Genomic DNA, 27,765 nt, shown 5'->3' with positions numbered 1-27,765 from the left:
TTCCATCAAGACAGTTTCCTGATCCGTGCAAAATTGTGACTACATTTAACTAAGCCAGACTGTGAATGGCAATCTCAGCTCACCTTCAGATGTGATCATTATTTTATGCACTTATTTTTAGTCCTCTGTTCCTGTCACTGTTGTTCTGTGTTATACCTTATGTCTTTAATGCCTTGAAGACAAGGTTAATACTTGTCTTGTTTATTTCATTCTTAGCATAGCTTTGCATCCAATTAGGAACTAAATAAATTCTTATGGTGACATTGTTTTTTTGTAAGCCAGAAGTTTATTGATTTATTTAATTTTATTTCATTTGACTATCTTAACATTTAACTAGTGTGCTGGATTGTTTTAATTTGCAACTATACAAAAATGATTTTTTTCGTTAGAATAATTTTGCCCAAATAAAGAAAATTGGATAATCTTAATACATAATTCTTAATTTAAAGAGATGGTTTTTGATACATGATATAAAGTTCTTCTTTATGTAATTCTTGGTATATTTATATCTTCTTTATCTTACTCATCATTATATTAGTTACATAAAAACTGTGCCATTACTCTATACATAACTGATTTGCTCTTCAGTTTTGTCACCTTCATTTTCGGTGAGAAGTGTATCTAGTGAAATGATTGATGAAGACTGAATGGTTGAACTTCGGAGACTCATTGGGCTCTGGTACATGGCAGGATTAATGCCATTTTGCATGCTATGTTTCATAAAAAATTTAGAGTTCTCTGCCATTGGATTCTGGAAGTACACATTACTGGAGCATTTTCTGAGAGTTTTTACCGATTTTGTGGCCCGGTAATTGCAGGTGATGTACCGGCCAAATGCATCCCGAAATGTCTTGTTGAAGAGGGTGTAGACCAGAGGATTCACCCCTGAGGAAACATAGCCTATCCACACAAATATCTCCAGGAGCATTTTGAGAGTAGTCTGGTTGCAGGAATCACATAAAGCTAAAGTTACATTTGTAATAAAAAAGGGGCACCACATAAGCAAAAAGAGGAAAAACACAATCCCTAGAACCTTTGAGGCTCTCTGTTCATTGGAAATGGTCTGTACTGACTTTTTTCCTACTGTGGACGTTCTTCGCATAAGTATGTCATCACTTGCATTGGGCAGGGTTTTGTCCTTGTGAGAACCATCCAGCATTGCCACTTTTTCTGGTGATGAGCAAGGTGTTTCATCCCTTTGGAAAACTGTGGACACAGTCAACCACATTAGGCGTTGAGGTGGCTTGTTTTTGACCAAGTAAACTTTCTTCTGTAAAGCATGGATAGTGAGAAAGTAGGTGACAATCATGATTGCCAGAGGTGTAAAGAAGGAAGCCAATGAGCCAAAGAGCATGAAATTGCCAAAACGATCCTTTGTCAGCCCACAAGTGATGTTGTTTGAGTTACCCACATCAGTGTCTATACCTTTAATAGGGACTGGAATGGCAATGCCTAAGGAAGAAGAAACAAGATAAATTGAGTTACTTTATGACCTTTGACTCTTAGATTAGGTCCTTTTAAAGTTTATCTTACTGACTTTACCCTATTAGTGTATTGTAATTCCTGGTACCCACAATGCAGAATCTGTCAAGCAATAAATCAATGGAAGATTTGACAAATAGAACCTAAGTAAGCAAACCTGCTGTTTTTAAAGAGATTGGTTAGTGGTTTTAGTTTTATAATTAAAGCTTCCCTAAAACCATAGTGTATACATGAAATAGTAGAGAATGTCTTCATTTATTCTCCATTTCTCATTATCTGTTTTTGTTCGTTGATCTATCCCAAGTTAAGGAAAAGAATTCAGAATAGAAGTTGCTTTTATCTTAATATCCAGTGTAGCTGAGCTAAAGAGACTTAAGAATACATTCATGCAGTATCTTAATTCTGAGTAGATACCTATTTTATAATGTTTGAGGTTACAGAGTTTCATTTAACAGACAGTTTTATCTTTTGATATTTGTGAATGTCTTTTAACCTTTTCTTTCTGACTTCTTAGGGAAGACTCAGGGTTCATTGTTTATTTTCAAATGCTACTTAAAAATTTGAGAGCGAGTGGATCATGATATTTGCTTGCTTTTTTTAAAATTAATTTATTTATTTTTGGCTGTGTTGGGTCTTTGTTGCTGCATGCGGGCTTTCTCTAGTTGGAGTGAGCAGAGGCTACTCTTCATTGTGGTGCACGGGCTTCTCATTGCGGTGGCTTCTCTTGTTGCAGAGCATGCGCTCTAAGCACATGAGCTTCAGTAGTTGTAACACTTGGGCCCAGTAGTTGTGGCTTGCGGGTTCTAGAGCGCAGGCTCAGTAGTTGTGGCGCACGGGCTTAGTTGCTCCGCATCATGTGGGATCTTCCCCGACCAGGGCTCGAACCCGTGTCCCCTGTATTGACAGGCGGATTCTTAACCACTGCACCACCAGGGAAGCCATGAAATTTATTTTCAAGATTGAAGGTTCCTCTATAAAAATGAAAGAAATGGGGGCCTCCCTGGTGGCACAGTGGTTAAGAGTCCACCTGCCGATGCAGGGGATACGGGTTCGTGCCCCGGTCTGGGAGGATCCCATATGCCGCGGAGCGGCTGGGCCCGTGAGCCATGGCCGCTGGGCCTGCGCATCCGGAGCCTGTGCTCCGCAACGGGAGAGGCCACAACAGTGAGAGGCCCGCATACAGCAAAAAGAAGAAAAAAAAAAAAAAAATGAAAGAAATGTACCTCATGCTAATTTTATTATACTTTAAATACCGTGAAGTAGGTATTTAAATATGACCTTGTTTATTAGTGAAGTAGCTTATTAGCAAGACAGCACAAGGGTTAACCCTAATCCTTTCCCTTTGAAACAGCAAATACTTTAAAATAAGTCTGAATTAATTGATCTTTAGACACCTCTAGGAAGTATCATGAAAGAATTCACTTTTATGAATCTAAAAGTACTCCTATCATCTGCATAGCCTTTTTATGGTAGCAAAGAGACCTTGACAAGAATATATTCCTCAAACCCTTTCTAATGGAGGCCACTGCTTTTTCTACTTTTCCTCAGGTATAACACCAGAAAGAGGATTCTGTATACTTTCTTTTCTACACTAGGGGTCAGCAAACTATAGCCCAAGGGCCAAATCTGGCCTGCCTTCTGTTTTTGTAAATAAAACTTTATTGGAACACAGCCACACCCATTTGTTAATGTATTATATATGGCTGCTTTTGTTCTGCTGCAGAGTTGAGTAGTTCTGACAGAACCATATAGCATCTGTAAGACCAAAATATTTACTGTCTTGCCCTTTATAGAAAAACTTGGCTGGCTCCTCCTCTACCCTGTTACTTCCAGGTAATCATTACACTGTTCTTTCCCCACCCCAAAGCACTTCCCTTTTCAAGTCTATTTAAGCTACTTATACCACTCTATTCTCCATCCAGATCATCTACCAACCTCCAGGATATATGTCTGTCTTCTTTAATGGTTTCAGCCCCTTGCTCTAGCTTTCTATCCACTGTTAACCTTGCTATCATCTTCCATGACTTCATCCCATTTATTACTCTTCTAACACCTAATTTTATATTTGTTGAACTCTTCAACTCCAATGCACTCCTGAAGCCATGCATCCATAAGTCCACTTAAAACTACCCCATAGGGACTTCCCTAGTGGTGCAGTGGTTAAGAATCTGCCTGCCAGTGCGGGGGACACGGGTTCGAGCCCTGGTCCAGGAAGATCCCACATGCCGTGAAGCAGCTAGGCCTGTGCACCACAACTACTGAGCCCGTGCTCTAGAGCCCGTGAGCCACAACTACTGAGCCCGTGTGCCACAACTACTGAAGCTTGTGTGCCTAGATGCTCCGCAACAAGAGAAGCCACTGCATGAGAAGTCTGCACACCACAACGAACAGCAGCCCTCGCTCACCACAGCTAGAGAAAGCCCGCATGCAGCAACAAAGACCCAACACAGCCAAAAATAAATAAATTAAAAACAAAAAAACTGGCCCATATCGAAAATCATGAACTCTGATATTTCCCTTTCTTGTCCTGCTAATCTTCATTACTTCTCTTTGCAATTATCTTGACGTCTAGTGCATCCTTCCTTCTCTTTTTTCACATTCCATTAACTCCCATCAAGGCTCAGGTTACCTTCCCAACCAGCTTGTTGGTCAATGACATTTAAGTTTTCACTAGTATTTTTTATACCTTACCCTCTTATTCTCCTTTCGCCTTACTGTTGTCAGGTGTGACCTAGGATAACTGTAAATCCAGAAGAAGAAAGTGAGCTCTTTTTTTTTTTTTTAGCACTTTGCAGAATTTAAAAACTGAACTAACCTCATTATTTGCCTTTTCTTTTACAAAGTCACTAAATTGTCATTGGTTCTACAACACAAAGTGTGATGAAATGAAAATGGCCTTTATCTTGGCCTTTGTGCTAAAAAGCTGTTAAGTCTTTAAGCCAACTGTTTAAAACCTTTAGGTTTCTTTTCTCATCTGTAAAAGGAAAAAGTAGATTTGTGAGATCCTTCTGAGCTGTAAATTTGGGGTCATCTTTTTATTCTTTTCTTCCTGTATACATATCACTTAGTATTATTAGTCCATCTTCCTGAATGCAAAGATTCTTTTTCTTATTTATCTTTATATTCTTAGTACCTAACATATCATAGGTACTCTATAAATTTGATCAATTTATAAATTCATGTCATCCAGCCTTGATTGAATTACCAACAGGCTGTTTATTGGCTTGATTATATTTCAATTTCAATGTTTTAATTCTCTTAAGGAGCCATTTCTCCTATTTTCCCTCTACCTTTGCCCTATTCTCTCCCCCTGCCCAGCCCCCACCTCCACCCTACCCCAACACACACCGTTTCCCTTTCCTTCTCCCTTATCACACTGAGCTTACCAAAAAGGTATGGGTTGTTTGACATGAACTACTTTAGTTTTCCTTCTCTCCACTCTAAATTTTGGCAGTTGTCACCCATCCATGCCCTTTCCGTAGCTTCTTTTTTAGGGGCCTCTTCTATCAATCAGGCTCTGTCTCCAAAGCTAGCCTTTTCTCTCTACTTGCAGATATCTCCATTCTGAGTAGACTTTTCCTTGACCCTAATTTCTTCCCAAGCCAGACTAGTAACAGTCCTTAGTTTTACCTCCAAACTTTTCAAAAGAGGGTTGGCCTTGGTATCTTTATTCCAGGAATATAAAGGTCATTTTCAAAGTCTTGGATTCTTGTTTTTTTCCCCCAGCGTTCTTTTTTCTGATTAGGGAGAGAAGTCACATCTTTTTCTTGCTTTCCTTTTAGCATTTTCAGGTCTCTCTTGATTTTTTTTCTTCTTTGAATTTTTCCTTACTAGGAGAAAGTGAATCTGCTGGCAAACTGTTAGTGATCATAGTAACCGTTGTGAATCTGTTTGTTTTTCTGATACTAACTTACTTAAAAGATTTGAGTTATCATTTATGCTGCACTTCATGCTAAGTTACTCTAATATAGCAGCTATCTTTGAGTATTAAACATGGGCACAGGGGCATAAAACAGTTTAGAAGAAATATGATTTCTCCCAAAAATTATTTCTGAACATCGTTTGTATCTCTCTTAAAACTTGAAATTAAACATGTTCAAAACACTTAAACAGTAATGCCTTTAGTCTGCGTACATATTGGTTTCCAAGGCGAATATATGAACTCTGATACCTGCATACAAGAAGTTTGGGTTCTTTTTGTTTTTGTTTTTTTCCCCTCTTTTCCTATTTATCTTCTTAGGTGTGATTTAAGTTGCATTTCTTTTTTTTTTAATTGTTGTTACTTTAATAAAATTTCAAGATTCTGCATGCTACCCAGACCTTAATGACCAGTTGACAAATATGAAAACTGTTTTCAGATTTAGTCTTCCTGCATGTCAAAATCAAGCCTTGAACTTTTCTGCTTTTTCACACTTTTTGCTGATAGTGTGCTTTAGAAGCTATATGATGAATGTAATGTTGTGAGGAGCTTGTATTGGTGTAACAGTGTCTACCAGGCCTGGTAATCTCCTAGCCAAATGGAACCAAAGGCTATATACACCACCCCACACCCTGACATTCCCCACATACCTATTGAAATTAACCACACCACTGTAATCTTGATGAATGCTGTAGCTCGTGAGTTATATTGATTGGCCTGGATTGGCTTTTTGATGGCTATGTAACGATCCACTGAAATGGCGCAGAGATGCATGATGGATGCAGTAGAAAAAAGAACGTCAAGAAATAACCAGGCAGGGCATAGGACGAGTGGGAGGGGCCACATAGCCTCTGAAAGAAAGAAAAACAAAACAAAAACATATTCTCGTCAAAATGGCAACCTTTAATTAAGTGATACATATTTTTTAACCTTTTCCTGAATTCATCTGAAATTGTATGACTTAAGCTCCAAGGTAATGTTTGACTTCAGATAATGGAGTCCAGTAATATTAAATACATTTCTGTAGATGGTACCCTTTAAATACATTTTCTGTTTTGTATAATAATTACAGCTCTTCTCCTAAATCAGTTTAGCATTTTTAGCATTATTTTGACCTTTGCTCTTTTGTGTATTCCTTTTGTGATCTTTTAAAAATGTATACAGTGTTGCAACTGGAACTTAACCTTACTATTCAGATAAAATTTATTTTCAAGCTGCTATTGTATTTAAAAAAATACATTTATCAAATAGAGGAAGCAATATAATGTGGCAAAAATAATATTAGCATGGCAGTCTCAGTGAGGCCTGGGATTTTGGCTCACTTCTAGCATTAACTAGCAGTATGATCCTTGTTTATAGCAAACTCTAATTTGGTGAAATAATTAAGTGGAATGACTTGAGTTTTCCTTTTGACAGAAATAGTTCTTAAATAAAGTTTGCAAAAGGAATGGCTTCAGATTATTCCAAAGAAAAGTGGGTTGTTACCCTTCCAATATAGTGCATCCTTCACTCCAAGCAAGGAGATGTAATAAGCAGTACAGACTTTGGTTTAAAAAGAAAATCTCATTATTAAGCATAGTACTTTATTTAATAAATTCTTATTTAAAAAGCATTTATTCTCTACCTCATACAGTCTGAAACACTTTAGAAATATTAACTTTTTAAAAAATTTCAGGTTTGGGTTATGATAGTTTTCCAATAAATTTACTTAGATGAGTATTCATACATATATGAATGTGATACACTATGCATTATACTCACTACTAAATTTTGCAGTCTTAAAACAACTAAAATTTATTATAGCGTTTGTCCTAGAGTATTTCAGTTAGAATCCATTTTACAAACACACACAGATTTTAGAACTTGCTGTAAAAGCAAATTCCTCCTGTATAGAACAAATGTCATACATATGAGATTGTATAAACCCTTTTTATGGTTTAATTGTATGTCCACTGACATGTAAACTACTTTTCTTTTCCTGGTTTTTGCGAGTATATCTGACTTCGACAGGTATAAAATGATTGAGATAATTGAAGGGGGGAACCAAGATAACTATCTCAGGATTTCAGAGCACCAAGAGACCCTTTAGTTGTAAACTGTTTAAATTCAGGAAGCCTGGGGGGGGGGTGGAGAAAGGTTAGTATCCCAGACCAAAAAAGGACCATAATTTAGGGAAAGAGGTTTTAGATAGACTTGAATATGTCTTTTTCAAGACTCAAGTAGGATCTCAGTGAAAAATATTTGGACACTTCACAAGAAAAGGTAGGTAGCAAGGCTGACAAATGCACCTTTTGGTGCCTTCTGTTTCCAGAGTTGGTATGTGGCATTCTTAATAGGAATATTAAAATATTTCTTTTTAAAACAAAATCAGGGGCTTCCCTGGTGGCGCAGTGGTTGAGTCCGCCTGCCGATGCTAGCGGACACGGGTTTGTGCCCCAGTCCGGGAAGATCCCACATGCTGTGGAGTGGCTGGGCCTGTGAGCCATGGCTGCTGAGCCTGCGTGTCTGGAGCCTGTGCTCCGCAATGCGAGAGGCCACGACAGTGAGAGGCCCTGCGTACCGCAAAAAAAAAAAAAAAATTCAGTATGAATTTTTTATTGAAAAAGGATAAATGATTCCTTGGTACTTGGTTCCATGTTCAGCAGATTCTTTCAAAAGGATTTAAAGCATTAGGTGAAAGGAGTAATTCATACTTTTAAGTAAATTACTTTAATCAGACTTTTCCTACTTCACTGAATTGGGGGTGGGGATAAGGGACAGAGATGATAAATTATAGTCATTGAGCTGGAAGAGACCTTAGAGATTGTATCATTGATTTTGCAGATGAGTAAATTCTGGTACAATTAAGTCTTTGAATATGAGAGGGAGCATTTATTTATCAAAATTTAAATGTTAATTGAAAACGTTCTTTAGGACCTTGCTACTCAAGGTGTGCTCTTCAGATCAGCAAGGATCAGCATCACCTAGGAACTAGTTAGAACTGCAGGCTCTTGGGCCTCATCCCTTAGGCACTGAATCATACTGCAGTTGAAGGAAATACCCAGGTGATCTGTATGCAGATTAGTGTTTGAGAAGCACTGCTTTCTTGAAAAGGTTGTGTATTGAGTTTGCTGGCGTAGGATAGGCACTCTGTTCCTCATAGAAACGAACTTATGGAAGACGGCTCAAAATAAACAAAGTATGGCAGAGAAACTTGTGTTTAGAATGAATCTAATCAATCAGACTTTCTCCCTCTTAGCCGTAGTGTTCAGTTTTCCTGTTAACTAGTGGAAAAGGACCTTGAACAAAGGCAGCAATGTACTCTTTGACCTGAGCTTAAGCAAACTTATGGTCTAGAGTGGAAAGAATCATATATGACAGATAGTTTTGCAGTGGAAGCTACTTGAAGTGAGGCTTCATCTTAAACTATCCTGAAGTTCAGATTTAGAACTGAGTAGGAAGTAGAAAAATACTCAAGCCTAGAGCTACAACCAGAGATGTTAATCATAGTTAAGGATTTTAAAAGGCAGATAATTAATGTCTTATATCTTAGGCTTCCTTTTTTTAAATGCATGCTCTCCATCATCTTTTAAAGTGGGTTGCTAATAAATTTAAACTTGCCTATTTAGCTGTTCTAATTATGGATTATATTTTTTTAATTAAGGTCTGGAAAATTCTAGTCATAAATCTAGTAGCCGTGACTAGAAAACCACAATAGAATTCTCATATGAAAAGTACATGTCTTTGGAATTGAACTGCCTGACCCACATACTTCTCATTGTGAGCTAAGAGGGAAAGCTCTTTAGTGCTGGTTTTAGTTAAACCTGTGAAACCTTGTTAGCCTCCTTTTCCAACATAATGAATTTATTTTATAAACTCCAATTTTGGAACAGAAAGTGGATATTAAAATTAATGCAGATCATTAAAATTTTATTACTTGAGTGCTTTCTTAATTGGTAACAGTAGAGATGTTGAAACATGATAGAGAAACTTCTTTAAGAAAGAAAGAGACTGAGGTTTAGAATTAAGAGTGATGGATCTTTTTGATTAACCTTTATGATTCCAAGTTTCATGAAATACTAGTGAATAGACTGTTTTTATGAAACTAATATAAAAGTAACAGATGACTGCATTAAATAGAAATCTTTCATACAAAGCTAAAATAATTGCCTAAGTAGAAATCACATAATACAGTAATTTATACAAGTTAAAAACAGTTCTAGACAGTCTCAGTTTATAAAAGGACTTTTTCTAGTCCACATATTTTCATTCTAAATAGTATTAATTTGATAGGCTCAAGGTCAGAAAGATTTTTTACTATTCAGAGTAACTGAAAAAGGTTAACTTGGTATGGTGAGATAGGTTAGCTATTCAAAAACTTAAATGTTATTTTTATCAGGAGTTTTAATTTGTTTTAAGGATTTATAATTTCATTTATTTGTTATAACGTATTATGTCTAACTTATTTCCATAAGAATGTAATGTATTATTTTAAATGGAACATAAAAAGAAAGAAAGAATCTAAGGGAAATAAGTTATCAGGTACTTAAACTAAGTTAATTACTGCTGGGGCTCTAAATTAGACTTTTTTTTAATAAAAGCTAATACAGAAAGGGGAAGACATTTAAATTATATAGTATTTGTTGTCCCACAAAAAGAGAGCACACAAAATTTCTCTGAAAAACAAATCCCGTTTCCCACCTCGTTGCCCTATCCACTTCATTAAACTCAAAGAGGAATTTACTTCCAATAACGTTTGAATAATGGCATTTCCTTGGGTGCCTAAAATAATTACAAATTGATAATTATAGGATCAAAACAAGTCTTAAATGAGTCTTGGATCATGGACAGTTCATTATTTATCTAAAAATATTAGTAGCACAAATACCTTGTTTAAAATGAAGACTTGTGTGCTGTAAGTACCATCATACATAAGGGGTGGTAGAATTGCCGTTCAGTTACCTACGTTCTATTTGTCTCCCAGGGAAGGTTCAGTAACTTCTTAGACCTATGTCTTATATCTTCCTCAGAAAAGATGTCTGGCAATCATTTCAAGGATTCATGCAAGTATTGGTTAAGACCCATGTATTCTGTATCATTTAATATGAAATATAACCTTAAAAAAATATTGGGTTCTGCCTTGTCCCTAGAGAAAATCCTATGGCCCTCCTGTTAGATCGAGTTATTCAAGATATAAATGTTGTCTTTGCCAAATATTATAGTTTTGGTTGATATAATTTCTCATTTCATTTGAGAAAGCAGGGTAACAGAGGTTAAGAGTGTGAATTCTAGAATCAGTTCTCCTAGGTTCAAATTGTATCTCTGCCACTTACTTATTTCTGTGTCCTCTCTTGTAAAATGGGGATGATAATAATAATGATTTTATAGAGTTGCTTTGAGGATTAAATGCAATAATACATGTAAAGTGTTTAGAACAATAGCATAGAGAAAGCACTCAATAAATGTTAGTTCTTATTACTATTATTGTTTGACAGAAACTAGCCAACTAGCCCAATCATTAAAACACTCCCACTTAGAAACAATGAGCCATATCATCAGTATAAAACCTGGTATGTTTGTCTTCCTGCCTGCTGTAGCAAGAGTGCATGCATCCAATTAAACTTAAAACTGTACTTCAAAAAAAGGGCATGAGAACATGTTTAACTGTTCAACTTTTAATTAAATTTGTCATGAAAGTATGCCTTTTACTAAAGTTGAATTTTAACTATGGCAAAGAAGCATAAGTAACCTATGTGCATTGCCAAACATTGCCATGCCTTTTTGTTTGTTTTTTTGTTTTGGAAAGTAATTGACATTAATCTCTGGATCTGGCACATAAAAGATTTCCCTTTTGAGTATTTAAAGGCTATTTTAAAAGCCATTCCAAGAGGACTATGTTCGTTGAGGTAAATAGTTCATGAATGTATTGGAGCAGGACAAATCCTAAATGGCTCTAATGTCCAAAAAGGACATAGTTTTCAAGTACACGTTTTTTTTAATCTCAGAAATTCTTATGTTTCTATATTTATCTTCTGGAAAAGACAGACCTAGATCAGTGCTTAAATTTTTATTACGAAGCTTCTGCTTTGTTTTTGTTATTCTTGTTTTTTCATTACATTTGAGCATGTGAGATATCCTGGGGTTAGATGTCCAATATAGTATTTTAAGCATTTCGAGTGATTTAATACTTATGAAAATTTTTCCTTGGTTTTTTAAAATTTCCACTTTCCAAAAAGAAGTACCTTTAATTTCTTTGCTCCCTCATTTAAGAATTAGGTAGAGCAGCATTTCACTGCATAAATGAATAACTGATTTTTTTTCTTTTACTGCTATACATTTATCTCATCTCTGGTGAAACTCACATCCAAACTAAATCTTCTATTTAAGTATATAAACCCTTTGCATGTTGTACTGATACTTGCCAATTATTAGTGCCTAAAACGTGCTGGGACCTACTTGACAATTTCACAGGATATTGGCAATGGAAGATGTAGCATAACCATTTTACAGACAAGGTGATTGAACTCTGATATGTTGTTAAGTGACTTGCCTAAGCCAATACAAGAGAACCAGGATTCAAAGCCTAGGGTATCTTGCTTCAAACCCCCATCTTTCAGCCATTTTATACACCCTCTTTCAACTGTACCACAGATACTGTTTCAACTTACAGATCATGAGACATGGATTAAAACTTGTTGTAAATAAGCCAGTAATGACCAATGAATGACCAAATGCTATATTTGCTCCCTTTACATTTTTAATCATTTATTTCATGAGAGAAGGCAAAGTTCAGAGATGTTCTTAAACTGTGAATAATCTGTCTTTTTTATATTGGCATATGATGTTCTGTTTTCCTTTGTGTCCTACTCAAGTATTTCTAACCTAGGCAACTTCAGGCCTTATGTTATAAGCTACTAATTTGTGATCATGATTTTTAAGAATTATAGACAAGACAGTAAAAAACTGGAAAGTAAAGGTTAAGTCCAATGCTCCCAAAGAGGAAGAAGTGACAGAAAAGTTGATGTAGCACAATTTGAAAGACCATGTATGCCTGCCAGTTGTAATAATCTTGGAAAAATAGAAATTCAAATAATATATAATCAAATATTATACAAATTATTGGTTGAATAAAATGTTTCTCAGTGGAAAAGCCACTTTAAATTTTTCAGTGCTCTCCTTTTTTTTTTAAACTACAGTTTATTAGAATATAAAGTTTCAGTGTTACTTTCATTGAATTTCCCTGAGATAACTAAAATAACTTATGTCATTCATAGTGTAATTAGTTTGTTTATGTTTACAGAGCCAGGGACACTTTTGTTTGTACTGACTTCAGAAGTTCTGAAGATTATCCCTATAATGAGAGAAAAATACACAAAATCTACTCCTGCATTTTAAGATTACAGAAATTCTTATAAATGCATTAATTTAGAAAGTCTTAGTATTTGTTAACACATGAAAGGCTATCAAAAAATCTTAGTATTTGAAGTCAGGTCCCCATTTATAATATGTGCAGTTCCCAATTTATGAATGCATCCTTTTGAAGCTTTTTAGAGGGCAACATGCATTTTCTCATACATTTTCTCATAGAAATAGAATAATGTTTTCAATAATGAATTAATGCAGTAATATTTTAAATAGTGGTTAAGTTCCCAGGTTAGTTTATTTTTAAAAATCTACTAACCTTTCTATATAGTTTAATTACTGATAGTAGAAGTGTTTCAGTATATGAAAGAGTTTATTTTGTAATTAAAAATTTACATTTGAAAGAAGGAAATGAGGTTAAAAATGTAATAATTATTTCAGACATAGGAAGACATTCTGCATATTTTGTGTTAAAATATGTTGGATTTTCTGCTGACTCTTTTTTTTTTTTTTTTTTTTTTTTTTTCTTTTTTCGGTACGCGGGCCTCTCACTGTCGTGGCCTCTCCCGTTGCGGAGCACAGGCTCCGGACGCGCAGGCCCAGCGGCCATGGCTCACGGGCCCAGCCGCTCCGTGGCATGTGGGATCCTCCCAGACCGGGGCACGAACCCGCATCCCCTGCATCGGCAGGCGGACTCTTAACCACTGCGCCACCAGGGAGGCCCTTCTGCTGACTCTTATAGCTAAGAATATCTTGGGCCCCAAATATTTAAATATAAACTTAGTTTTCAGCTGCTATATACCTACTGTTTTCCTGTGGAATACATGGGATTATCACTGTTGTCTGCTTTCGTGTTTTGTTTGTCAGCTTACTTTAATGCCATGAAACTTTGCCTTTTAGGATTCCTTAACTGTTTAGCTGTTGATTTAAGTATCTACCACAGTATGTTTGATGGACTCATGGATTTTAAAGTTAAAATTCACTTTAATCTCATTTATTCAACATAACGTCAATTAAATTTTGTGGTAGTATGAGACGAGCATTTTAACATTTTTTGTACGCCTAGCAAAGCACAATTTAAAGAGTGATTTGACACATTAAACTATTGTGTGCATGGAGATAAGAGTTTGAATCAATGCCTATACAGTCTTTACCATATATGCATAAATGTTCCTGCATAATCCTCATTTATTTCTTTTAAACTTTATTCAGAATTAAGATTGTTTAGGTTCTCCTTTAGAGTAAGATTTCCTAATTATTTTCCATGGTTATGTGTAGCACTAGAATATTCAAAAGGTTGCAAATTTGTAAAAAGGAGGAGTATAGACAGGCAATATTAATGATTAGAGAGTCTTCTAAAGCAGAAGACCTTATTCATTACTGCATGTCCTGCCACAGAATTTAAAGCCTGGATAAGTATTGATTTAGAATGGGAAGTTTTAGCCCATCACCATCTGATTATATATGGGGGATCAAGTACTTACTTTTAGATATCTTTCTGTGCTTACTTATAAAAAAGTAACATTTAAACCTGAATACAATAGTTTGAATGGCAGTTTTTCTTCACCTTCTAATATATATTCTAGTTAATAAATTTTACTTCTATAACCTGAAATATTTTTATCTTCACCATATAAGCAATTCCAAGAAGCCCTATCTGCTACAAATAATAATTTTTCTTAAGCAGTTAATGAATGGAATATCAATTAATGTCAAGCATTAAATAAGTTAAATATTCTCTTAATGCTGATTCTTAAGAGCCCTCATAATTCATCATCAGAATTATTTGTTTTCACCCAAATTCTCTAACTAGAGATGATATGCATGAATAGGAAACTACTTATATCATTTTAATATCGTTATCTTTTTTATCGATATTACAACTAAGATTTTAGTTCTAATTATATTTTAAATTATTGTAATAACTCAGGTTTTGATCCCTTATTTTAGTAACTTAGAGGTCTGATTCCTCTAACATATATCAAGGACACAGATGGTCAGAAATCATAAAAATTAAACAGATGGATCATCTCTTGAGATGCTCTGAGCCAGACCATTCCTTCAGCAACTAAACACAGTTTTTTGTTAACAAGACACATGTGTAAGACTTGTGTTTAAGTCTTAAGTACACAAACTATAAAGAGATATAACAAAACTTTTTAGAACAATTCCAATTTAAATTGGGGTTTAGAGATTTATATTGGAATTTAGTGATTCAAAGACCTTATTATTAATAATTAATCCAGCACATTAACTGTCACAGCAGTGTCCTAGATATTGCTTTATCAAGAAAAAAAAAAGTACCAGTAATGGGGTAAAGTATAGGTCTGTTCTTCACAATAATTTTTAGGTAATATATGCAGAATATATGAATATTGCTAACTTGGATGACTTTTTAAATGATTTTGTTAGGTGGCTGAGGAGGGAATGGAATTGTTTCCAAGAAATTATTTTTCGCCCTTTAAAAATGATTATCAACTATGGAAAATGATGAAAAATGAAGGACTGTTTACTCACTGTACCTTTAAATAGTCCAAGTCCATATTTAAAGATTAAATGAGTATCCATTTCTCTAATAGTATACCATAGTTCGGTGGTTTGATGGCAGGAACAAAGTGAAATACTTACCAAACATTATTGTCAAGAGGGCAATCGGCATCACAAACAATCCAACCAGCAAATCAGCCACTGCCAGGGACATTAGGAAATAATTGGTAGCATACTGTAACTTTTTCTCCAGTGCAACAGCCAGAATAACGAGGATGTTTCCACCAATTGTGGGTATTATCACCATGAGTATCAGAAGAGCTGCCCAGCGCAGCTTATTTCCCTGTTCCTCAACAATCTGTTTCATTTCGTCTGGTATCGATTCTGTCTGTAATCCAGACCAGTTAGAAGATATTAAATGGTCAAATGAGCTCTGCAAAATGTGCTCAGGAATTGTGCGTTGTTCGAATATTCTATAAGAGAGAGCCATTCGTTGTTTTTCTTTAATTTGTTCTGATTCCAGACAGTGGTCAGCATGGTCAGTAGCTAAGCTAGTCATCTGCGTTGTTAAGCCTTTGTACCCATGCCAAACACTCAAGGCCAAAGTTGACTCCTTCCTTAAAAAAAGAATTTCAAGTTCTATAAAATGAGAGCATACATACATTTGTCCATGTCTGTAGGTAAGGCCCGAGTGTTTAGTATTCTGCAGAGGTTCCGGTTTCAGAAGGCTTAGTGAAAGAAACTGATAGCTGTGAAAAAAAGACTATATTTTTGGTTTCTCTCTCTCCCTCTTTTTTTTTCTTGTAGTGATGGAGTCGAGTTTGAATTTGAATGCCAGAGAGTTCCCCCTAGATATAAAATATGTCAATTGCATTATTTTATTTCTTTATTTTCAAAACCCAGTTTAAAAAAAACAGTTGAATTTATTACTAGCCCCACCCTTCTCAATAGGTCTCTTGTGCATTTGTGACAATGCAGCCAATCCTCATAAACGTATGCCTGGTATGCTCCAATTAATGAAACGGAATATATTAATTTTTTCAGTGGTATAATAAAAACCTAGATGTTTCCTGACCCTTGAATGTCTTTTTACCTTTACTTTAGAATATGTACAGAAGATTAGAAACATCAGAGCACCAAATAGTTCTGAATAGAACTTTTCATACACACTGGCCATCTACCTAGAAACACTCCAAGCCCCCCTAACGTATAAATAAATGATTTACCAGCTAGGAATCCTTATTTGTAATTGGGTTTTGTCTGAGCAGGTTTATTTTAATACTGATATAAATGCCATTTTTGTAAAACATTTTAGAACTCCTTTAGTTTGAAAGAAGGGGAGAAAATAAGTATTACTAGAATCCTGATAATTGTTTTTACTTATTTCATCTTTCAAAGAAAGCATGTTTCTGCAACAAATATTTTCCAAATTTATCACTTTATGTTTATCGCTTTATGCCAAATTTGAACCAGTTCTTTTTTGCTTTTAAGTAGTAATTTTTTTCTTAACCTTCCCAGTTTCCAAAGGAAGGAGGGGAAGCTGAGAGGAAGATTAAATCATTTATTCATAAAATCTACAAATCCCACATTAAAAATCTCCCCTTTAACATTTGTAAATTTTTCATTTTGGTTTTTTTAACCACTGAATAGAAATAAAAGATTATGGTAGCAGAGTTTGTGAAGAAAGAAAAAAAAGAAAACTCTTTAGATCAACTCTATATTGTTAAATACTTACCTCTTGCTTGCTCTTTACTCTCCCAAGCATGTCATCTTATCTGCTCAGTAGACCTGCTTGCTGCTGTGACTGGAGTCCTCCTCCCATTGACTTATTCTGAGCCTCCAGCACTGGTGCTTGAAAGCAATGAAACAAATGTGTTGTCTAGCTGTAAGCATGCCAAGGAGGTTATTTCATCTGTGATATATTCATTTTTACAGAGTAGCAGCATTCATTATAATTCATAAAGTCACTAGTTAAGTATGTTGAACCAGTTCATGACCCTCATTCAAGTTATATTCTTAAGAGCTCTCTTTAATATTGGGGGGACTGTAATAAACTCTGTCATTTTAGCTTAACGTAGTTTTGTTTTAGATTAACCCTAGGCTGTTTTTCCCATTTGAGAAAGAATAAGATACAATCTAGAGATACTAGAGCTTTAATTCTGTGAAAGTTCTGCCCAGTGAACCTTAGAGTGATTTCCAGAGCTCTAATTTCTGCCAGTGAAACAAGATTCTTATCCAGCTTTTATGCCTTTGTTGTGGAACACAATTAATTTGCTCTGGTTACAAGCTTATATAGAAGAACACAGAAAGGTTTGAATTCTACATGCTTACATAAGTTTTAGAAGAGACTTTTTCATTGCTTGCTTTTAAAAAGATGGCCTCTGGATTTTGGAGTTGGTTCACTGGCAGTTTTTTTTTTTTCACAGATACATTGGGGAAAGTATGTGATATATAATGAAAATATATTTCTGCCTTATTTCAGAAAATTAGTGTAAAAGTCTTATCAGCTATTCTATCTGAGTTTTCCTTAAACTGTAAGACTAGCTTAGTACTAGAACTTCAGCATTCTCAAGGTTTCCTTTTGAAAGATCATCATAGGGGACTTCCCTGGCGGTCCAGTGGTTAAGACTCTGCGCTTCCATTGCAGGGGGGCGCGTGTTCGATCCCTTGTCAGGGAACTAAGATCCCGCATGCCGTGTGGCAAAAAATAAATAAAAATCATCATAGATTGCTCATATTTTTAAACTATTTAATTACTTCTACATTGTCAACCACATTTATGCCCTGTTTCAAATTTATATTCCTTACCTTGTGTGAAAGTTATTGGAAAATATTTTGTTCATTTCAGTTCTACTGAGCACTTCAGATTTTACTCAATATTTGCTGTTTTATTTTAACTCAAAATTCAATATTTTGGAAGAAATATTTACTAAGAATTTTGGGTGAAAACGAATAAAATAACCCTCAAGAACAATCAGATGGATTTTAATGTGCCAGAATTTCTCTTCAGGACTATGAAAATATCTTAAAATACTGCTTTATTCTGAACCACAATTTGACCCCTATGCTCATGCAGGCAGATAGGTATCTGTAAAACAAGTAATGTCACATTGAAAATAGCATCATTATATTTAATGAAAAGACTTGTATGAAAGAAACCTTCGTTGGTTTGTGTTTACAGATAAATTTATTAAAATATTCATTGAGTATATTATAAAAATACCAAACATTATTATTTTATAATACTGTGCCAATACTGACCCTTCTCACCCACATTCACTCAGTTTCTTCTTTTTTTAAAAAATATTTATTTATTTATTTTATTTTTGGCTGCATAGGGTCTTAGTTGCAGCACGCGGGATCTTGGTTGCAGCACGTGGGATCTTTTCGTTGTGGCGTGCGGGCTCCAGAGCACGCGGGCTCTCTAGTTGTGGCTCTCACGCTCAGTAGTTGAGGCGCATGGGCTTAGTTTCCCCACGGCATGTGGGATCTTAGTTCCCCTGCCAGGGATCGAACCTGCGTCCCCTTCATTGGAAGGTGGATTCTTAACCACTGCATGACCAGGGAAGTCCCTCACTTTTTTTTTTAAACCTTAACTAAAAGTAGTTAAAATTGGTTCTTGGAATGTTTTTATTTTATTTTTGTATTTTTAATTAGTTTAATGGCTAAAGGACATAACTAGCTAGAACAGCTACTTATTTGGCAACCTTGAGTTATTAGAAGCATAGCTGATAATCAGAGAGAAAGCAAAATAATAATAATAAAAGGGTAGATGAATCTCTCAGTTGGCAAATAACTAAACCTGTGCTCTAAAACCTCATGCACATTAGGCAGAAGGCTGTCTATAAGTCCCCACTCCAAATCTTTTTGCTCTAAACACACTCACAAAAACTTCTCTCTCCCATCTTTAATGAAAACAAACATTTGCACATGGTGGTAAATCTGAATCGTACAAAAGAATATCCATTGATAAATTCACTCTTGAGACGGTTTTTTGTTGTTGTTGTTGTTTTAATATTTGAGACAGTTTTAACAAACACGTTTCCCTCCCTTCTCCAGAGTAGAGTAACAAATTAAGAGGTGGACAAGCACTTTGGTAATAGCAAACAGGGCCAATTATAAAAACAGGAATTAGGGGCTTCCCCGGTGGCGCAGTGGTTGAGAGTCTGCCTGCCGATGCAGGGGACACGGGTTCGTGCCCCGGTCCGGGAGGATCCCACATGCCGTGGAGTGGCTGGGCCCGTGAGCCATGGCCGCTGAGCCTGCACGTCCGGAGCCTGTGGTCCGCAACGGGAGAGGCCACAACTGTGAGAGGCCCGCATACCGAAAAAAAAAAAAAAAAACAGGAATTAAAAAGTGTAGGCGTGTAGGTCTACTCAGAATAGAGACTTGTAGTTCTTATAACTCAGCTGTCCACAACTCTGTGGTATAATAATTGATATCATAGTGTTGTCTACCATATATTTAATAAAGGTTAAATCATCTTTATTCAGCTCTGTTTTGGATGACAGGAGTACATGAAATGCATTTTTAAAAATTTTCATCCAAAATGACAAAAAATATAAAAGTATGATTCTAAATGGTAGAATGAGATTTCAAATATCTGAAAACTTTATTTGTGTAGAATATCTCATTTACCAAGAACTCCAGATAAATTAATTCTTACTAAAGTAGCTTAAAGGTCAGACTCAAACTCTAATCTGACCATAACCAAAACACCTAATTGGTGCCTTTTTTTCTAAAATACTTATTTTTATCCCTGATGCCTTTAAATTTATTGAACAGATTCTGTCTTCTACTTAAAGGGACAGTCTAGTATCTCTTATAAGTTTAGGAAGACAACTTAAATATCAGTCAAAGATATTTTTTATCTCTCAGTCATAGTATCTTTCAAACACTAACACACTAAGGAATTTTTGACAATATGTGGATTGTGTCCACTACATATTCATTCATTTGCGAAGTATTCACTGAGTTCCGTTAGCTTGTGGAGATACAGTAATGAACAAGATAAACATTTTCTGCCTTTATATCAATATAATTTGAAATTTTATGAGGGGTGCAAACGCATATGCTGATAATTATAATATAGATATGGTACAGCTAAGGCTAACTCACTTCACCAGGGCCCTCGGTGCAGCTCAAATATTTCTTGGCTTTTTTTTTTTTTAATTCTTTTCTTGTTCACTCTCTTTGATGAGATCAGTGAAAGAGCTAAAACTTCGCTCATTGTTCCCTGATGACTGACTTTACCTCTTATTATTATTTTTTAATTAATTAATTTATTTTTGGCTGTGTTGTGTCTTGGTTGCTGCGCACAGGCTTTTTCTGGTTGTGGCGAGTGGGGGCTACTCTTCCTTGTGGTGCGCAGGCTTCTCATTACGGTAGCTTCTCTTGTTGCGGAGCACGGGCTCTAGGTGCTTGGACTTCAGTAGTTGTGGCACTCAGGCTTCAGTAGTTGTGGCACGTGGGCTTAGTTGCTCCACGGCATGTGGGATCTTCCCAGACCAGGGCTTGAACCTATGTCCCCTGCATTGGCAGGCAGATTCTTAACCACTGCACCACCAGGGAAGTCCCTTACGTCTTATTTTAATGAAAGACTTAGACCCATCTGAAAGCTCTGTCACCTTTCAACTTCTTAAAATGTCTTTCTTTTCATCCATCCTATCGTTTGGGATCATGTTGTCATTCGTCTTTACCATAACTAACTTCTACTTAAATCCTTAGTCCCAACTCTTTATGGTAATTCTTTGCAGTCTTGCTGAACAAAGTATCTTCTTTTTCACACATAGAATCCATGCCTTGAATATTCATTTCCTCAGCTTTAACTTCTTTCTTGCAGACATGCTCAGGTTTACAGTTAATGAAAAATAAAACCTTTCATTATCCCTTAAGTCTCTTTCCTTCATCATTTGACTTCTTTAGAGAATTGCCTATCTTTTTCCTTCTTACTACCCACCCAATCTATAACCCTTGTAATCAGATTTTTATCCCCCAACGTTCTATTAAAATAACTCTTAGAAAGTCACTAATTAACACCAGTTGTTGGTTTTGTGCAGTATTCATCACTATTGACTGAGCATTTCTCTTTAAAACTTGTATCTTTTTTTTTACTTCAAAGACGCCCTATCCTGGGTTCTTTGTCTTTCTTACAGAATCTTTTTTAAGTCTTATTCCACCCTCTTAATATGTAGATTTTTGAAGGTTCCTATCCTGTTGACTTTTCTCCCTCTTCATTTTCTCCTTCCAATTCACTCTTATGGTTTTCCATTGACTTGTTGAAAAAAACTCCTAAAACTCTGTTTCCAGCCCAATGACTGTGATCTTGTGGTCATGACATGAGACAAGCAGCGTACTTAAGGGTTAGGAGACCTCAGACAAACCAATTTCTCTGAGCTTTAATTTCTACATTTGTAAAAAGGAGGTGATGTAACCTGCTCTGCCTACTTCACAGCAGCATTTGACCCAGTTGATCATTTCCCCTTCCCCTTCCTTAAAATAGTTTCTTTGCTTGGCTTCCACTAGACCACACTGTTGGATTTTCTCCTACCTCATTACTACTCCTTTGTAGTCTCCTTTACTTGTTCTCTTTTATCTCAACCTCTTTAATATTGGGGCTCCTCTGGGACTCATTTCTGGATCTCCTCTCCCCTCACACTTGGTGATCTCAGACACACTTAAGGCTTTGAATACTACCTATATACTAAAACTCCCAAACTTGAATCTCTAGCCTAGACCTTTCCTTCATACTCCAGACTGTTACATTTAATTACCTACTCAGTATTTCCCTTAGATGTCTAAAAACATCTCAAACTCAAAATGTCCAAAATTGAACTTTTGCTCTTTCCCTCCAAATCTGTTCTATCTGTTGGTTTCTTTATCTCAGTTAAAGGCAGTTGCATTCTTCCAGTCTCTTTTTTTTCACGTCTTACCATCAGGAAATCTTGTTTATTCTACTTCAGTATATGTACCAAATTTCAAACTTTTTCCCCCATGTTCATGACTACCACCAAGTCACAGTTATATCTTAACCAGATTTGTGAGATAGCCTCTTAACTCATCTTCTTTCTTCTACCTTTGCCCTCTGGTCTCAGTAGAGCAGCCAAAATTACCATTTTTAAACAAGTCAGATCATATCATTCCTTTGCTTAGAATCCTGATTGCCCTTCACTCATAGTAAAAACCAAGTTTCCTATAGTCTGGCCCTGTTTTCAACTACTCTTCCCCTCTTCACTACACTCGAACTACTGGCCTCTTTGCCACTCCTCAAACATGCTAGGCGTCATCCCCCCACAGGGCCCTTGCATGAGCTGTTTCCTCTACCTAATATACTCCTTCTCTGGATAGCCACTTGGCTCACTTCTTCACTGCCTTCTTTTCTTTGCTTAAATATCACCTATCATTGAAGCCTGCCTTGACTACTCTAATGAATACTGCAAAATGCCCCCTTCTCTTGGCTCTTCCAATACACCTTACCTTGATTTACTTTTTTGGTTCTCCTTAGAACTTCACCTTTTTACTTACTTTATCATTTATTCTTTATTGTCTTTCTCCTACTAGAATGTAGTCTTTGTCTTTTTTGTTCACTGTTCTCTTTGAGTTTATCCTGCTTGGAGTTTGTTAAGCTTCTAGTCTCTCATCAAAATTTGGGAAGTTTTTGGCCATTATTTCTTCAAGAGTTCTTTCAGCCTTCTCTTTCTCTTCTCCCATTGGGACTCCCATTATGCATATGTTGGTATATTTTGTGTCACCCACAGGTCTCTTAGGCTCTCCTGTTCATTTTGCTTCATTCTTTTTCTGCTCCTCAGATTGGATAATCTCAACTAAGCTAGCTTCAATTCTCAATTAACCTAACTTAATATTATCAGTTAACCTTATTTGATTCTTTTTTCTGCCTGCTTAATTCTGCTGTTGAGCCCCCTCTAGAGAATTTTTCATTTCTTAGTTTGATGATTTGAAGGGCAGGGGGAAACATGCTGATAATGCTGTAACTTTCTGAATGTTACATATTTCTCTAGGTTCAGGAATGCAGTCTGAGATTTTTAAGAGCCATGTTTCTTATTATGGTGAAATAGCAATTTCTTTATATAAACCTTTTCAATCTACTTTCTTCTCACCTATTTGAGATATTTTCACTCCATTTTGGCAGCACCTGAAAGGAATTAATCTGTTTGGAAACATACCAAAAGCTTGTCTAAAACTATAATTATTTTTAGCTTTCTGAAGTCCAATAAGATGTTAAAAAAGAGATATTAAAGATTGCACTAAATTTGTAAGGTTTGGGGCAAGATCTGTGTGGTTTTGTTTTCCTTGTGGTACTTTACATGTAGTAGATAGATAATTCAGTAAATACTAAATTGATGGTAAAAAAAAAAAACTACCATAAAAACTGTAGTAAAGGGGCTTCCCTGGTGGCGCAGTGGTTGAGAGTCCGCCTGCCGATGCAGGGAACATGGGTTCGTGCCCCGGTCCGGGAAGATCCCACACGCCACAGAGTGGCTAGGCCCGCGAGCCATGGCAGCTGAGCCTGTGCATCCGGAACCTGTGCTCCGCAACGGGAGAGGCCACAACAGTAAGAGGCCCTCGAACCGCAAAAAAAAAAAAAAAAAAAAAAAAACTGTAGTAAAAAACTACAAATAGCAGTAGCTTAGGATACAGAGTTTCATGGGACAGAAGTGTTTTTGGGAAATGAAACTGTTTTCTTTTTCAGTTATTTTTGTGATAATATTTTATGTATGTTTTATATTGTGATGAAAACAAACTTCAAAATGTTTAATATCTCCCCTCTTTTAATGGTATTCACTTTTTAAATTTTTATAAACTAGCCAAGAAATAAAGAGAGCAAGAAATGTTGCTAGTGGGCTTCCCTGGTGGCGCAGTGGTTGAGAGTCCGCCTGCCAATGCAGGAGACATGGGTTCGTGCCCTGGTCTGGGAAGATCCCACATGCCGCGGAGCGGCTGGGCCCGTGAGCCATGGCCGCTGAGCCTGCGCGTCCGGAGCCTGTGCTCCGCAACGAGAGAGGCCACAACAGTGAGAGGCCCGTGTACCGCAAAAAAAAAAAAAAAAAAAAAAAGAAATGTTGCTAGAATTCCCACATGTAGCTCCATTGTTGAGAACAAATGCAGCTAGCAAATTTGTAATTGTCTGAGTAAATATACTTTTAAATTTAACATATCAAAATGTAAATATGAGGAAAAGCTAAGTCATAGGTAACATTTTGTGCTAATCAAAGTGTTGAATTCCTTGCTCTCTAACTATCCCCAGCTAATATAACAAAATCCACTATTTTTCCTGTGACTTGAACATCTCTAGACATTTATTTTTCTAAATATGTTCACAGAGACATAGAGATGAACTTGTATTGCTGATCAGGGATTAGTCATTTAAATACTTAGTTTTTTTTTTTTTTTTTTTTAATATTTATTTATTTTTGGCTGTGTTCGGTCTTCATTGCTGCGCGGGCTTATCTCTAGTTGCATCCAGCGGGGGCTACTCTATGTTGTGGTGAGCAGGCTTCTCATTGCGGTGGCTTCTCTTGTTGAGCACGGGCTCTAGGCGCGCAGGCTTCAGTAGTTGCTCCGCAGCATGTGGCATCTTCCCGGACCAGGGCTCGAACCCGTGTCCCCTGCATTGGCAGGCGGATTCTTAACCACTGCGCCACCAGGGAAGCCCTAAATACTTAGTTTTAAATGCTGATCCAAAGCCATTAAAACAAACTACAGGAATTATTTTGTGACATTATCTTAAAGAGATAAATGTTTACATAGAAAAGCTAACATTCAAGGAGAGTCAGAATTATCTAAAATAACTGAAAAAAAGCCTTATGAATTGTTATTAAAGAGTTAGTGTATTTTCTATTAATTTGTAGGTTCTTTCTCCTTCCCTTGCCTTGCCCCGCTCTTTCTCAGTTGGATCCCTGTGTGTAATATAATGTGTTTTTTGGTCTTCTATATTTCCTGTAAGTTGATAGCTAGATCTAGAGGCTTGGTCACATTCAGGTTCAATTTTTCACTCTTTCTCTTCTCCTTCTCCTCCTCCTCCCCCTCTTCCTTCCTCCCTCTCCTCCTTTTTTATTAAGAAGGGGCTGGCAGTGAACATAAGGTGTAAGGTCTAGTTGTTTCTCTTTTCATGATGTTAGCGTCTTTGATAATGATGCTGTTGTCCATTAATTCATTACCAGTTTCAAAATGGTGATGCTATAAATTTTATCATTTATTAGCTTAGTTTTAAAAATTATATATATATACCAACATGTATGTATGTATTTGGATAAAGATTAATGTAAGTTTTGCTTTCAGTGAATGTTTGCATTGCGATCATTACTTAGAAAAATTCTTTTGTCCTTTTAGAGCTGCCTGTTGAAAAATTAAAATAAACCTAGAATATTATGATTTTATTGTACTCTTGAAGAGGTTGAATGTCTAAGCTAATTAAAGAATTTGTCGTTCCTTGTCTTAACAAATTTTCTGAAGAAGGTGTCAGAGTTGGAACTATTATTAGACCGAGAAACATAAAAGAATTTTTTATGTGCTTTTGAGTTTATAGCCCTCACAACCTATCTCCGTCTTTTATGGTAATCAACTAGGTAAAGCTCTCTGCGTTAGGCTCCCAGGCAAAGCTCTGTATTTATGTTCGCAGGCAAAATTTTTTTCTAAACCTCATGAAATTGTTAATGCCCTATTCTAAGTATAATACTTTTTAACAAGTGGGAGATCATAAAATAAATGAAGTTTTAAGATACGTTTAGGATAAGCTCTTTGTGAGTCACTTTTCCCTGCAATGTCCTGTCCTTGCTGCACCTGAGGGGCAAGGTAGGTAAAGTGTTCTCTGTGCCATTAGCTCCCTAAAAAGTTGGTGAGGAAATCTGGAGGTCAGAACCCTGAATATAACCAGCTTTCTAGATTTAATATCCAACTTGTTTTACATTGTTTTGAATGAACTTTTGGGTATGAGTTGCCTTACCTTTCTTTAAAAATAAGAGCCCAAACTACAGCATACTAGTAACCAAATTCCTGGTTCTGACCCAAAGGCAATTTCTGGTTATGCATTTAGATTTTAGTAATTATAGTATAGTATTCTACTCTACCACACCACTGACTCCCCAGCATAAATTTCTGGTTATGCATTTAGATTTTAGTAATTATAGTATAGTATTCTACTCTACCACACCACTAACTCCCCAGCATAAATAAGGTGGAGCAGATATCATTTTACGCATGAAGCAGTTAAGGCTCAGAGAGACTTAGTGATTGCCATTCTATTAATAAATGGCTGCACTAGAATTAGAATCCAGGATTTTCAGATTCCAAGCCCACGTTCTCTCTACCACAGCATGTTGAAAACGAAAGGGAGAGGAAGAAGAGAGATCGTTTAAGGAACCACTGTATTATTTCAAGTGAGAGATGATCAGGGTCTAAAACAAGCAGTGCAAAAACAGAAACAAGATTTAAAGGTTTCACTTGATTGGGCAGATTAGATGTGGGGAATGAGCGAATAGAATGAAAATGTGAGTTTTCTTGGTGTACAGATGAATAGTCATGGTGGAAAGAGAAGCAGTTTAGGGGAGGGGTGCCCTTTATTCCTCTTTCTGTACAGAATTCTGTGTATTGACTGAGGTCTTTGTGGACTCTTTAGTTAAAGACGTTCAACAGGCACTTCAAAATTCAGGATGCTGCTCAGATTATTTGGAGTCTGTTGGTAGGGAGTACAAGGGAATTAAGCAGAGGGAATACTCTTAATTCCTGTGTCATTATGTTAATCCTGTGGCACTTACCTAATGAAAATATAAATTCATAACTCTACCAAGGGACTACCATGAGGTTTATGTCCTCACCAAATTCCCACTGCGATGGACCAAACCCACGTGCTTAGAACAGTGTTTCTGCCTATATACGTATAGTGCTATATTTTTTCCTCTTCTAGGGAAGATAGATTAGAAAAAACACATATTCTTGAAAGCATTTTGATTTATTAATACAATTTAATATTGAGGTTGTACAAAATATTCAATAAACAGTAGTTAATAGCCAGTATGTTTTAAAAAAAGGAATTCATATGTGCACTTTATGGTTGGATAATATGGTATGGTAGTGACTTGTGCATATGACCTTGCACAATTCCTGCTCTCTGGAAGATTGTACAAATAGTAAGTTGGTAAGATGACTGTTAGCTACAAACCAAGAAATTTTATTGAAACAACAAATCAGAACTTAGTTACCTGTTTCAGTGTTTTACTTTTTAAAGTAGGCCTTCCCTAGCCCTTTATGTGGTCTCCCTACTGGGAACTTCAAAGCACATAAAATTAAAAGATACTCAATTAGCCCTTATGAAGTAACTCAGAGGTACTTGTTAACTCTCTTTTTTGATTATCTAGCTGAGTTAAAAACTTACATGAGGAGGGGAACAAGGAAGGGCCTGATATTTTTCCCAGTGATTAACCCTTAGGACTTGAACCTAATAGGAAATACTTGTTGGTCAAGTCTCTAAATATATATTTAGTTTGGCTCCCTTTGTCTTTTATTAAGTAATAAAAATT

At 36.1% G+C, this 27,765-nt stretch overlaps 2 protein-coding genes across 2 annotated transcripts in view; one reads left to right on the top strand and one right to left on the bottom strand.

Annotated features, from left to right (window-relative positions):
• PSMD1 (proteasome 26S subunit, non-ATPase 1) overlaps nt 1–27,765 on the top strand; it is a 106,167-nt gene that overhangs the window by 33,276 nt on the left and 45,126 nt on the right. The gene's annotated exons all lie outside the window — the stretch shown is intronic.
• Nucleotides 563–15,734, bottom strand: HTR2B (5-hydroxytryptamine receptor 2B). Its single transcript, XM_060107016.1, has 3 exons — nt 15,371–15,734; nt 6,052–6,252; nt 563–1,452 (listed from the first exon to the last, which is right to left on the bottom strand). Exons 1-3 carry the CDS (start codon nt 15,717–15,719, stop codon nt 563–565), a joined length of 1,440 nt encoding a protein of 479 aa, XP_059962999.1. The 5' UTR covers nt 15,720–15,734.

This window comes from Mesoplodon densirostris, chromosome 8, assembly GCF_025265405.1.
Source record: "Mesoplodon densirostris isolate mMesDen1 chromosome 8, mMesDen1 primary haplotype, whole genome shotgun sequence".
NCBI classification, from domain to species: domain Eukaryota; kingdom Metazoa; phylum Chordata; class Mammalia; order Artiodactyla; family Ziphiidae; genus Mesoplodon; species Mesoplodon densirostris.
This window is presented reverse-complemented; position numbering and strand designations above follow the sequence as displayed.